Source organism: Scardinius erythrophthalmus, assembly GCF_964197995.2.
Source record: "Scardinius erythrophthalmus genome assembly, chromosome: 6".
NCBI classification, from domain to species: Eukaryota; Metazoa; Chordata; class Actinopteri; order Cypriniformes; family Leuciscidae; genus Scardinius; species Scardinius erythrophthalmus.
Window position 1 is genome coordinate 22,787,865 of NC_138226.1, and position 13,619 is coordinate 22,801,483.

The 13,619-nt window shown below is 38.7% G+C and overlaps 3 protein-coding genes across 9 annotated transcripts in view; all 3 read right to left on the reverse strand.

Annotated features, from left to right (window-relative positions):
* Window positions 1-591: 591 nt before the first annotated feature.
* On the reverse strand, window positions 592-3,102 carry hsd3b1 (hydroxy-delta-5-steroid dehydrogenase, 3 beta- and steroid delta-isomerase 1). Its single transcript, XM_081368109.1, has 3 exons — window positions 2,922-3,102; window positions 2,429-2,593; window positions 592-1,616 (listed from the first exon to the last, which is right to left on the reverse strand). Exons 1-3 carry the CDS (start codon window positions 3,097-3,099, stop codon window positions 808-810), a joined length of 1,152 nt encoding a protein of 383 aa, XP_081224235.1. The 5' UTR covers window positions 3,100-3,102; the 3' UTR covers window positions 592-807.
* A 2,043-nt stretch (window positions 3,103-5,145) lies between these two features.
* On the reverse strand, window positions 5,146-11,741 carry LOC308692668 (kelch-like protein 9). Of its 4 annotated transcripts, none has more exons than XM_081368893.1 (8): window positions 11,456-11,741; window positions 11,008-11,051; window positions 10,296-10,557; window positions 10,019-10,151; window positions 8,242-8,438; window positions 7,295-8,141; window positions 7,091-7,204; window positions 5,146-5,975 (listed from the first exon to the last, which is right to left on the reverse strand). In XM_081368893.1, exons 2-8 carry the CDS (start codon window positions 11,010-11,012, stop codon window positions 5,479-5,481), a joined length of 2,055 nt encoding a protein of 684 aa, XP_081225019.1. In that variant the 5' UTR covers window positions 11,013-11,051; window positions 11,456-11,741; the 3' UTR covers window positions 5,146-5,478. The 4 variants fall into 4 exon arrangements, with proteins under 4 accessions (XP_081225019.1, XP_081225021.1, XP_081225020.1 ...); XM_081368895.1 differs by having other exon boundaries at window positions 5,150-5,975; window positions 10,296-10,551; window positions 11,456-11,736; XM_081368894.1 differs by having other exon boundaries at window positions 5,150-5,975; window positions 10,296-10,551; window positions 11,008-11,089; window positions 11,456-11,736.
* Window positions 11,742-12,011: 270 nt separating this feature from the next.
* The window catches only part of hao2 (hydroxyacid oxidase 2 (long chain)), a 43,173-nt gene continuing 41,565 nt past the window's right edge, over window positions 12,012-13,619 (reverse strand). For all 4 annotated transcript variants that reach the window (XM_081368899.1, XM_081368901.1, XM_081368900.1 and 1 more), the window contains 4 exons: window positions 13,379-13,600; window positions 13,135-13,293; window positions 12,907-12,976; window positions 12,012-12,795 (listed from right to left, as the gene is read on the reverse strand). In XM_081368899.1, the coding sequence (XP_081225025.1) occupies window positions 12,740-12,795; window positions 12,907-12,976; window positions 13,135-13,293; window positions 13,379-13,600 (507 nt within the window). In that variant the 3' untranslated portion in view covers window positions 12,012-12,739. The remainder of the gene's footprint in view (window positions 12,796-12,906; window positions 12,977-13,134; window positions 13,294-13,378; window positions 13,601-13,619) is intronic.

Below are 13,619 nucleotides of genomic sequence, written 5' to 3' on the forward strand. Positions count from 1 at the left end.
GTTTTGAGAACATGAGAACGACACTCGAGACAGATGAGGGAACAGAGATGCAAGGGAACTCTATTCGTTTCTCACATGCTGTGTGTATGGGAAGTGTTGTGCGCACACATCCGAACCACGCGCACATAAATCCGTGTCTCAGACAGCGTGCAATTTCCGAATACTGAATTGAGCTCTCTTTCATGTCTTGTTGCACTTGAACAGACAAAATTGGATAACTTGACTGGATAACTTTAATTAGGATTAATCTAGATGTTTCATGGCTGGTAAATTATTTATAGCCGGTATTTTTTCTTAAGTCACCAGCCATTGGCAGGTTTGGAACAAAGTTAGTTTTAGGCCGTGGGTAGGACTATAAATTACCACAATATACAGTCATTTGCTTATAAGTCATTATTTGCATTCAAAATTCACAGATTATGTAGTGTCTAACTAACTAGCATTCATACTTTTTTCTCTTTATTTCTGAAATGATTTTTTTTTTCATTTTAAAATACATTCATTCATTCATTCAATAAAGCAATCCTTTGTTGGAATGAGTAATAGCTTATAATTTTTTCTTTATATGGATATTTATTTGTTTATTTTTTTAGACAAGTGTAAACATAATATACAGTCATTTCCAAGTTTTGTTTTTAATTATGTAAAACATGCATTATCCAAGACACTAGACATCTAATGTTTTCTTCTACTGTGGATCTAATTAGTAGAAAATATTATATTACTATAAATATTACTATAAATCAACAGGGAGAACATGGCTGCTGAAAAAACAGGTAGCACAGTATTCATAAACATGATGTTAGTTTATTTCATGTTAATTTGCTGTCTCTCTGTGGGTAAGACAGACGCTAGCCAATCGGTAGTGCGCTTGCGTGCCTCTTCCCAGTCATAACGAGGGCAATATCCGAAATCCCTGTGAGCTTTCTGATATGAGAAACTAAATGGTGTGTTTAACATGGTCAGTAACTGCCTATTTAGGGGTGGAGTGAACCTCAGGAAGGGTCGGAGCACAACATGCAGTAATTCCATGAGGAATGACAGAAGATATAGAAGTGGAATGGGCAAAATGGGCCTTTCTTGTATCCCAAAGCCTAATGGTGAAAGAACAGCATAGTTGAAGTCCGAGTAGCTGACAGGTGGCGTGTTGTCTGATATGTAATAGAAGTTTCCACCCATCACTGCCCTTTTCTGGGAATCTCTGAGGGCCCGACCTGCTTGTAGATGCGCCAGGGCTGCGTTTCCCACGTATACTGGATTCACTTTTGCCTCACGTCGTGATGTTCTCAGCAACACGTTTCCATTGCGGATTCCATCCCTCATGTGGCCTAAAGTAAATCGACAGCCTGGTCCATAGATGTACATGGGCCGCAATGCACAAGTAGCCAGCTGACCTCCATTGCGGAGCAGCTCTCCATTGGCCTGAAGGCAAATCTGTTCAGCCTCCTGCTTGGTTTTGCTGTAGCTAAACTTAAGAGATGCGGAGTAGGGGGTGTCCTCATCGCCGTTAATGATTGGATCACCGCGGGGATTGGGACCAGCCACCTCAATGCTGCTAGTATAAATGAAGGAGGCCACGTTTTCTTGGATGCAAGTCTCCAGCAGCAGCTGTGTTCCTGCCATGGGGAAAAAACAAAACATTTTCATTGCCTTTGAACCTCATCATTACTATATTGTGTTGTGTTAGCATATTTTGATATGTTAGCATATATATTTTATGGTTTTATTTGTTAAAAGATAAGTATCTTTTAAATAAGTAGTTCTCAACCTTTTTGATTCCATGGTCCCCCATTGTCCACAACAATAACCGAAGGCCCATCTAGGCTAATAGGATTCCTTTGGTAAGACAGTTTTCAGAACTTTTCTTATTTTACAGTGTCCATAGATTAAGATAAGTTACTAAAATTAGAATAATTACATTTCAGGATTCCAGAAGTTTTAAGAACTGAATATTTTTCAGGTGTCCCTCTCTTTTTAAACAATGAATTCACATGAATTTTCCAGTCGTTGTGATTTACAGGATAAGGTTTAAGGATAAGTGCATTAAGGATAAGGATATTTTATTTTACAAGGATAAATTATTTTAGAGCTTGGCATACCTACAAAAATGTGAATTCCTTATAAAAATCCTGGTTCTTCAAAGACAAAGCACAATTGTTGAGAAGATGAATTAGAATAAGAAATATCTTGCTTTTTATTTCAGCTTATTTTAAAGCTTGTTTCTAAATTTCCGGTGGCCGCCTAGTGGGCTCCGGCCCCCCAGTTTAAGAACCATTGATGCAAATGCTCACTTTTTGTTTCAATCTCATTTTACTGTGAAATACTAATTGTGACCAAACTCTATATTCATCCTGAAAGTTTTTTCCTCTTAGCTCAAATTCATTCAGACTTGTTACCATGTGCCAAAGACCAAGTACAGATCTCTCACCTTTAACATTGACTCCATATAATTCACTGTATTCAACTGCTCCAATGACATCGATGAGAGATGCAGTGTGAAAAACAAGTGCTGCTCCTTTACAGGCTCTTCTCAGCAGCTCACGGTCCCTGATATCCCCCTCAAAAACACTCACTTTAGTCTCTCCCCTGCAATCTGAGGACACAGACAGAGAAGCAAATCAAAGCCAGAGTGTTGATTTTATGTATTTCTCTATTTGCCATCATTTGTTGCTTATAAAGAGACGACAAAGTAAAAAAGACAGAAAAGTCACCTGAACGGTTTACATTATGTGTATATTATCTGTATTCTTAATATTCTCAAGCAGAGTGCAAAACAGGAAGAATGCCAACTACTAGAGACTAAGAGACACCGCAAAACCAATGAATATAAATAGAGACCAACAGATTCCACAAAAAGAAGAAATACAAGAGGGATTTGCTATTTTAGATGAGGATATACTGCAATGGAAGTATGCACTTACCATCAAGAGACTGTATTAGCTCAGACCGGATGTTTCTATCCAGCAGTCGGATCTCAGCAAGCTTCTCTTCCAGCAACAGTCTGATCAGTGTTTCTCCCAGAAACCCGCAGGCTCCTGTCACCACACATACTTCTCCTGACAGAGCCATGGAAACTTCCACCAGCACCACTTCACTCATTTGTGTAATGCCACTATACAACCGTACTAGAGAGCAGGACTGGAAACCACAGTGATGTGATGAGACCTCGGAGATAATGGAGCAGACTGGTAGGGTGGTGTGTTTTTAAGCCGTACTATCTGCCAAGGACAGCCTCAATGCCACAGGCTGGGGAGAGGATTTTGAGAAACAATGTCAAGGTGCAAGTCAGCAGTCTGCTTATTTTTAAGATTCCTGTTTTTACAAAGACACTAACTGTTGGCAATCAGTCAACTGAATGACAATGAATCTTACATTTTTTCTCCTCATTTGTCTTAATTGTATTTTTAGCATACTTTAGGAAACAGCTATTTTACTAATATATATATACTTAGACTGCCTTTATGCGGATATGAAAGAGGGAACATTCTTCATTCAGTTTTGACTGTAGTCTTTCACATTTACTCAAGGTAGGCTATCTACAGACTTTGGGATAGTTGTTCTTTGGCTTCAGACGATCTGTCTAATTACTTTTTCAAAACATGAAATCATTACATAATGTTGAAAACAGTTGTGTTGCTCAATATTTTTGTGGAAAATGTGATATTTTTTTTAAAGGATTCTTTGAAGAATATAAACAGAACAGTTGAATACAGTTTGAAACAGAAATAACATTTTGTAACATTATAAATGTCTTTACTGTCACTTTTGATCAATTTAATGCATCCTCTCTGAATAGAAGTATTAATTTAAAAAAAAGAAAAGAAAATCTTACTGACCCCAAACTATATATATATATATATATATATATATACATACAGTGCTATGCATAAGTGAATACACCCATGATAAAGTTGACTAAAAAGAGGAATAAAAAATGATCTTTTGGAAATTAAACTTAATGCCTTAATTAATTTTTTTTTGGAAAAATCCAACCTTTAAGGACACCAATTTTCTTTGTTAATGAATAATGTATCGTAAATAAATAAATGTTCTTCCTTAAAATACAGGGTGCATAAGTTTGGACACCCCTATGTTAACTTCCCATAGAGGCAGGCAGATTTACTTCATGGATCCAGGATACTATGCATCCTGATAAAGTTCCCTTGGCCTTTGGAATTAAAATAGCCCCACATCATCACATAGCCTTCACCATACCTAGAGATTGGCATGGTTTTATTTCAGTTAGCCTAATAGCTGGTTTGATTTGCATTGAGAGATGATCTTATGGAAAGTACTCCATGCCAATCTCTAGCTATGGTGAAGGCTATGTGATGATGTGGGGCTATTTTAATTCCAAAGGCCAAGGGAACTTTATCAGGATGCATAGTATCCTGGATCCATGAAGTAACTGGCCTTTAAAAATAAAAATCTGCCTGCCTCTATGGGAATTTAACATAGGGGTGTCCAAACTTATGCACCCTGTATTTTAAGGAAGAACATTTATTTATTTACGATTAATTAAGGCATTAAGTTCAATTTCCAAAAGATGATTTTTTATTCCTCTTTTTAGTCAACTTTAGCATGGGTGTCTAAACTTATGCATAGCACTGTATATATATATATACTGTATATATATATATATATATATAAATAATGTATATTTCCTGTATATAAATAAATATATAAATACTTCTATATTTTCTATACATATACATAGTGTATATGAATGTACACTCAGGCTCAGAGACCCCAGACAGTAAAATGTGATTTTGTAACATAATAATGTAATAAAAAAACAAATGTAATATCACTCACTTTATTAATGTTTTATCTACATTTGTGCTGTGTTTGGGGGATTTAAGGTATTTTTAAAATGTTTTTTTAAACAGTTTTTTTTTCACGCTAACATACGACCAGATATCATTCCAATTTATTTAGGCTATTTTTGTTTGTTTGTAGAGCTAAAATCTTTTTAGAGTATTTTTTTATTTATTTCAGCAAACATCATTTGGGGTCAAAAAGACCCCGACTAGCATATAATTAAACATTATAATGCAGGATGTTTAATTAATTTTTTGCTCGGACAGTAAACAGTTAACTGTTCTGTTAAGAGAAATGTATACAAAAAGATACCAAACACAAATGAATTGATTGAAAAAAAGTTTATTTTTTTGCAAAGCATATAAAAGTATTTGAAGCAAAAATAAAACAGAATAATTTAGAGATGCAACATTAAGCACTGTGGCCCTCATATGTGGCATCAGTCACTGAAAGAGACTCAGTCAAGCACATTCAAAAACACAGTACAGTACGGTACACTAAGAGCTTTTTTACAAGCAAATGATTTTCCCTTGCCCCAAAGTGGCCTGTTCAATAATCAAACCATTCAATCTGTTTTTGCAAAACACATCACTAGCAATGTGAAGCTGATTTCAGTATCTCACATGCAAAGGCCAATAGTGATATCAAAACATCTGTTCAGCCTTTGGATGTTGAAAGAGGACACTCTTGTATTTCAGCCTCACCCGTTGAACCTTTTGGACAATGAACTGTCATAGTGCAGGCCCGTATTCCTCCGAGAGGCTCGAGGACATTGAAGACCTTCTCCCACTCATCCTTCTCAGGGTCATAACACTGCACGATATCCACCATACACCTGCTGTTCCAGGAGTAACCACCCACCACGTAGATGCGCTCCTTAAAGACAGCCACCCCAACATCGCTCTGACCCCTGGGCATCGGAGCCACCACTGTCCACTGGTCAGACGCAGGGCTGTAGAACTCACAGCTTAGCACATCGTCATAGTCATTAGTCCCCCGGAAGTGGTTTCCACCCATGACGTAGAGACGGTCGCCCACGGTGCACATGCAGTGGAGACCACGAAGCTCCATCATGTCTGCTCGTCTGCTCCACAAGTCTCTATCGGGCTCATAACACAGCAGCTCTTTCTGGAAAGCATCTCTTGTGATCCCACCTGACGGTATAAAAGATGAATGCAACCTAATTAACAAACGGATATTCATTTGACTTTTTAGAAGAAGCTTATTTATTTGTGCAGAAACACAAATCAGCAGGAAGGATGTGGTTAAGAGGCTGAAGAATAGGAAAGTTAACCTCAAGTCTTCTACTGAGACCAGACAACCACTTGCACAAAACTCAATCCACCACCAATGCCCAACAGTGTATATACATCATTGAAAACGTCAGATTGAAATTTCACACCATGTCGTTTCTGCTACAACTCAAATGATGTTTTGTGTTTAATATAGCATTCTGTGGTGGAAATGACTTGAAGATTTTTTACCTTTTTGGAGATAAAATGACTGACTCTCAGCAGTCTTGATAGGTCTAATTTTATAGTTAGCATTTAATGCAAAAATAATACATTTAAATTAATAATTCAATTAAATTAAATAGACTTTTTATTTATTTGATGTACTATTTTATTTATACTTTTTAATTAATATAATTATAATTCCACAAATTTTTGGGGGTTTGGATTTTTCCTTTAGTAAATAAGTACACAAACTTTTGAAAAACTTTGTGTGGTGGTGGAAATGATTATTATTTTTATTGTTCCATAACTCAATTACTTTCTTTTCTTCAAATGTCCTTATTTTTTATTATGTTTGAATGCTTTGCAATTCTTCAAGCAGGAACATTCTCATGGTTTCACAACAGGCCTGCCATCCCCTTTTTTGACTGCGGTCTATAACCTCAGATGAGTGACCCAGTTCAGCTTGAGGCAGCTCTGTTTCCTGGTTATCTGTTTCATGTTGCTTTTGAGTCTTGTTCCGGGAACTTCGCCATTAGGTGAAGATTGCAAAGTTGCTAAGAGACCTCTAAACAGTACTCTTTCTTTTTTTTTCTTTTTTTTAAAGAGTAATAAAAGAATTATTGTGCAGTGCATTCATTAGACTCATGCTGAGGACTGTGGTGAATTAAGGCCACATGCTTTGTGAGCCAGATTTAATTACTTTACAAAATCTCCCCTCATTATGCAGGGCAGATGTTACCACGTTAATGCACAATATAGCTGTCCTTTTCGCATTCGTCTCACATTTTTGAGCTCCCAGTGTGGATACTCACCTGACACATACATCAGACCTCCATGTACCGTGCCAGCGTGTCCATAATGAGGTTCATGCATCGGTGCAACAAAAGTCCACTCGTTCTTGTTCAAGTTGTAGCACTCCACCGAATCTAAATGACAGACAGTTTTCTGTTTTCCCACAGTATTTTAAGGCAGAACAGAACATTCTGTACAGTGTAACTGCTAAAACATGTCCTTACCAATCTCCCCAGTGGCATTTCTCCCTCCAACAGCATAGAGCTTCCCCTTCAGAGCGCTCAGATGGAAGAACGTCCTCTTCTCATTCAGAGAGGCCACCTGCAACCAGCGGTCAAAGCGAGGATCGTACCTGTACGCGCTGTCAACAGCTGTCTTACCCTTGGTGTCATAAGTGCTCTGACCTCCTACAATGTAAAGGAAGCCCCCTAGAAGAGCCACTCCGTGCTGGTAACGAGGGACCTCCATAGGTTGGAGGGCCCTCCAGGTGCCTCCGTCTTCCTCATCGTACAGCTTGAGCTCTTTGCTGACCACAAGTTGCTGCCTCATCACACCACCCAGAACCACCAGGTGAGTGCAGTCGGATCGAATCCGGGTCCGTTCCGTTTGCAGCGCCGGCTGGAGGAAGGGAAGCATCTGATAGTTGCTGGCCTCCAGGAGGAGGTTGACACAGGCCGTGTCCGATCGCATGAACGGCACCACTTCCTCCTTTGCCACGCTTGCTGCTCCTTCTTCCATCTGGTCCTCCTGAGAGATCTGGAGGAGCTCAGCTGGGGACATCAGAGGGAAGCGGATGTGGCGCATCAGGGAGTAGGAAGCAGAACGACGCTCGCTTTGTTTATGGGACAGCCAGGCGCGGGCGATGCGGTACAGCTCCATCTCAGTGAAACCCCTCAGAGAGTCGCTGGAGAGGGCGTACGTCATGCTCGCCTCGGACAACTGCAGGAGGCGGCCGCTCTGCATCAACGCGGAGAAGTTCTCGCACACAAACATGTGGACGTGCCTTTGGACGTCTTCCAGAAGAAGATCTCTGGCGATGCGCTCCACTTCCACGCAGTTTTCGATAGTGATCTGCCATGTAAAAAACGCGGCTCATTTGAAAACTGCCGTCATGCGCAGATGAATTATTAATGCAAAGGAAACATGAACACCACATCTTAAGTGTTTGTACCTCACTGCTAAGAAGCTGGTTGCAGAAGCTGAGAACGGGAAGCACCTGGAGGAAGCTCGCCGCCTCTAGTGTGTCCTGAAGGGTGCCGAGACTCAGGCTCAGGCGAGATGTGTAGATGAACTCGATGATGTTCTTCAGGCCGGTCGTGCTCACGCCATGGAGCTTAATCTCCTTCAGCTCCTGCTCTCTCATGCCTCCTGACACACCAAAAGAGAGAGGGAACTGATTTGATCAGTGTGGATCAGTGTGAAGTAGAGTGCAAAGAGAAAATGCTTTTCCTTGGTAACCTAATTATAAACTACAATAAATAGACACGTTTGGACAAAATACTACTAATATTAACATTTTGGTGGATACTTGATAAGTTACACACAAACAGTGAATTCTGTGAATGTCAGTTTAGGGCTTTTCACTGTAAATCAGAAGATGATTTGTTCTTTTTTTACAGTGTAATAATTATTTTGATGTTATGGCTGATCACCAATATAATATTTTTGTCTATACACTGTAAAAAATGATATGAGCAATAAGTTATGACAACATCAATTTTACATTGCTTTAACTCATCAAAATAAGTTAAGCAATTTTCAACTTTTAACAAGATTCAACTTATTTTACATAAGTTTAATGTAATTTAAAGGAGAAGTTCATTTAAAATGAAAATTAGCCCATGATTTACTCACCGTCAAGCCATCCTAGGTGTATATGACTTTCTTCTTTCAGACAAATACAATTGGAGTTATATTAATAAACACCCTGAAGCTTCCGAGCTTTATAATGGCAGTGGATTCCAACCATTGCAACCAAACGACCATACACAGTCTACTTGCATATAAAGCGCAACTTGTGCATCATGGCATAGCGTAAATATCAGTAGTATGTTGCATTACTCGCATAAGTTGCACTTTACACTTAAGTCGAATCCGTATGTTCGTTTGGCCGGAAGCTAGTTATTTACTTTATAAAGTTTTAAATATGGATTTTTTCTTACACAAACTCATGCTTCAGAAGGCCTTTATTAACCCCCCCGGAGCCGTGTGGAGTTCTTTTATAATAGATGGATGCACTTTTTTGAGCTTCAATCTGATGGTTGCAATGGTTGGAATCCACTGCCATTATAAAGCTTGGAAACTTCAGGGTGTTTATTAATATAAATCCAATTGTATTCGTCTGAAAGAAGAAAGTAATATACACCAATGGCTTGACGGTGAGTAAATCATGGGCTAATTTTCATTTTAAAGTGAACTACTCCTTTAAGTCAAAATGACTTAAACATCCAAGTTGATTGTACTTACAAAATTAAAAGCAGCAACTTTCATTTACAGTGTAATAAATAAATAAAAAATAAAAATGATGAATTTAGGCATCACAATGTTATAATGTACAGCATTAGGAGGGAGTATACATATATTTACTAAAAATGTAATTTAACTGTTCAAAATTATAAGTGTTTTTAAAGATTATTTGTAAGCGAGTGTTAGATGACGGCAAAGGTAATGCAAATCTAAACATAGGGGAAATGAGCATGACCAAGGAACTATCCAATATCAATCAGTATCGATAAATTAAAAAAAACATCTCTATTATTGACTGATAATCAATATGGTACCAATATATAGTGGATTTCTATTTTTTGGGGAGGGATAAATAGAGCCAGATTTAGCCAGAATCATACAAACTGATAACAGCAGTTATATTAAACAACATATAAAAACAAAACAACAACTGTAATAAGCTTTGATAAGAGAATATTCCACTCTTGTTTGGCGAGACTCACCCGTGAACATGGCTTTGAAGTAGTCACTGGCTGAAGCCATGATGACCCTGTGAACTGGGAAAGTTTCACTGCTGTCACCAGGTACCAAAGTCACATCGCAAAGTGTCTCATCACCACGAAAATGATCCAACCCCTGCGACACGGCAAAATCTGCCATTAATATATACTATTTGCAGTGAAATACACCAGTCTTTGGTGTAAGTACACAGTATTTCTCTGTTTTAGGCAGTCAACTACACCAGTAACAGCCTGTTTTCATATATGTCCTTTGTCTTACCTTGAGTATGGCAGTGCCATGCTCCGTGCTGTTGAACACTTGTATTTGTGGCCTCGGAGGGGCACTGGGCTTTTGAGGTTTTGAAGGGATAACGACTGGTTTTGGTGCAGGTTCTGGAGGTTTTGGAGGGGTCTCAGGTGGTCTTGGAGGAACCACCGTTGGGGGTTTGTCTGTTTGAGGAGGGGGTCGTGGCGGCTCCCTCTGCGATCTGCTTCCTATTCGTGAAAGTCTGCGATGCAGTTTTCCTTCCTCCCCACTGTTTCTGAAAGAAAATAATTTTAAAAACTTCTACAGTCAGAGGCTCGCAAAGGTGTGAGAGGTCCTACATGCGATTGTTAGATCACATGACAGACCCACATTCCTCATTTCCTCTTATTGTATATTATTTTATAATAATAATTAATATTAATATTTAGTTGACCATTTTTATTCAATTCATACAGTTCACTAACCAACTGCATTATTTGATGTACTTGTTTTGCACCCTTTTCTGATTTCTGTATCCTGAGACGCAGCCTCAACAAGAAAACGTGTTTTTTAAAAACAAAAAACAAACAAAAAACTGAACTAAACTTAAAATCTATTTTAAGGGATACAATACAACAATGAAGAAATGATGTATGAAAGTGCAAAGTTAATAAGTACAACATGAATCCACCTGTGCTTTAATGAAAGGCCCATGATGCAATATCTTAAAGCAATCAGAACTTACCCCATGTTTTTTGTGTCTGCTTATTTGCTGTCCACAAAGGATTTCTGGTAGAAAAATGAGAACAAATGGTGTTTCACCAGATCTGCAAGAAAATATTTGGATCAAAGTGTGTAAGTTTCAACAGCAAGTTCAGAAAGGGGAAGTTAGCGCTGCCATCTATGTGCAACGAACACAAAATAGATGCCGATTAGACAGACACGGCCTCATCTCTATACGTGTGTGTGGAATGAGGGAGTTTCTTTAGTTAAGATCACAAAGATAATTGGCAGATAAACTTAAGCTAAATACTTCTAAGTAACAGTACTACTCTTAACTACGTACGTACTACTCAGTACCACTCTAAGTAACAGTACTACTCTACTCTTCAATGCACTGACACACAAAAGTAAAGTTTATAAGAGGGGGGAAATTCAGGAAAGACGGACTAGATGAAATGAAAGGAGCTTACCGAGACGTGGTGCTTTCTCTGGGGGTTTCAAAAGTGTCTTCTCATTTTAACACAAAGCATCATGCTGTGATCACATTCAGTCGACACAACTGGGTATGTAGAGTCTGTTTACCACAACCTCATTGACTTCCTGTGTCACTTCTCTCTCTCTTTCTCTTTTAAACACACACACCCCTTACATGTTATTTCAAAACGTTCTCTCTTCCTCATTTTGACATGTTACTTATTATAGGCTTCAGCTCATGCCTTAGCTCTTCCTTCTGCTGCATCTGCACTGTGATGTTGTGTTTGATACCATGAGTTGAACCCATAGCTGGTGTTGAAAGAGGAAGCCTGATTTGCATTTCTTTTATGTGCTGCTTTAGCAGTTTATTTACTGTATAGTGACTGTAAAAATGGCAAACAAAAAAGCTTCATGTTAAAGACCCAAGGAAAGAACCAATTAAACTACTGAAAAATGCATGGTGGCCCTTTAAAAGTTGTACAGCCATTGAATTAGTTTTTTTCAAAGTGAAAAATCTAGTTTACCTCATAAAAAAAGTATAGGAAGACAGCAGAAAGAGTATAGTATTTATTGTCAGATAAATATTATGACTGAAGAAATTGAATCAACGCACACCATTATTACTTTCAAGAATCTCATATTGTTTAGTTTTACCACACTGTATATTTGAACCAAATAGTAACTTAATGTTCACTATCCATTCAATACCAATCATAGTCTCACTTTGTTACAAAATCAGAAACTTTTCCCATTGCACATTAGTTTGTTGCCAGCTACAGAGGACATCTTGAAAACCACAATCATAAAGACACCTTTGTTATCGTTGTGCATTACTGACTTAGTCAAGCGAATCGCTCTCTTCCTTAGTGAAATACATACAGTGGAGCTCATTTACCAGACTATTATCTTCTGTAGAGCTGCTTTATAGTTGAAATAAAAGTTGTATTTATAACTGAAAAGATTATATCCTGAAACAGATGATGTTTTGTCTTCTGAATTTTAAAAAGTGCTATATAAATAAATGAGTGGAGATTCATCAGGTACTAAAATTATTCACTATCAGTCAAAATAGTGTGGAATTTATGTAGTGCAGTTCATAATAAACAAAAACTGTTTTAAAACAATGCAGACAAAGTGAACATTTGCTTTAATGTCATTCTTGTGACTTAAAGCAACAGTAGTTTCCTGAATACATTTAGTATTAATAGAGGATAAAGTGGACCTTTGCAGTGCTCTGCTCTCTGTGCTAAAGTAGAAATGACTAGAGTCCTTTTTGCTGTTCAAAGTTTGGAGAACTGAATGAGGCTCCTGTTGATCTCAGCAACATTTCTGCAACCTAGAAGAATAAGAGGCGATTTGAGGTGAAGAGTAATGTCAGACAGCAAAACGTGACCCATATTTTTGTTATGAGACACGCGGCACATTGCATTTTACACAGTAGACTGACCTGACAGCGCCATGGATAAACGAAGCTCATCCTGTAGTATCTGCAAGATCTCTTTCACTCCTTCCGCCCCCTGTTCAAAACATACCTTATATGAACATCTCATCTGCACCAATTACACGCAAGTATCCCAAAATTTGTTAAAGGTAACTTTAGAACAGGCTTAAGCCGACTGGTGCAAATTTTCAAGCATCAAAAACACTAAAAAAACACTGATTTCCACACAGTTACCTTGTAAGCGAGACCCCAGATTGCTGGTCTGCCAATAAACACACATTTGGCTCCCAAGGCTATGGCCTTCAGCACGTCATTGCCAGTGCGGATCCCTCCGTCCATGTAGACCTCGACCCGGCCCTGCACTGTATCCACAATCTCAGGCAGACAATCTATCTACGTGACATGTAAGGTCAAGATGTAAGCATCTGTATGATGGGACTCATATTTTAACTACAGACACATCGATAGAGTCCCTTACTGTTGCGGGACCTCCATCCAGTTGTCGGCCCCCATGATTAGACACAATTATTCCCTGGACGCCATGCTGTACAGCCAGCTCTGCATCCTCTTTAGTAAGAATGCCCTTGATGATTATAGGCAGCCGTGTTATAGACTGGAGCCAGCCCACATCCTTCCAGCTGATCGACGGGTCCAGGGTATTAGCTGGGGTCCCGTACTTCTCCTGGGATTCTGCCTGGTCCTGTACAAAGATCCAGAGG

Excerpts from the sequence above, each read along its gene's own strand:
- LOC308692668 (XM_081368893.1), bottom strand. Across the intron at positions 10,152-10,295 it reads ATGGCACTGCCATACTCAAG|GGGTTGGATCATTTTCGTGG; the intron begins GTAAGACAAAGG and ends GCCGTGTCGCAG. Across the intron at positions 8,439-10,018 it reads CTTCAAAGCCATGTTCACGG|GAGGCATGAGAGAGCAGGAG; the intron begins GTGAGTCTCGCC and ends TTGGTGTGTCAG.
- hsd3b1 (XM_081368109.1), bottom strand. The coding sequence starts at position 3,099 with ATGAGTGAAGTGGTGCTGGTGGAAGTTTCCATGGCTCTGTCAGGAGAA. Across the intron at positions 2,594-2,921 it reads GCTAATACAGTCTCTTGATG|ATTGCAGGGGAGAGACTAAA; the intron begins GTAAGTGCATAC and ends CTGTGTCCTCAG. Across the intron at positions 1,617-2,428 it reads ATATGGAGTCAATGTTAAAG|GAACACAGCTGCTGCTGGAG; the intron begins GTGAGAGATCTG and ends TCCCCATGGCAG.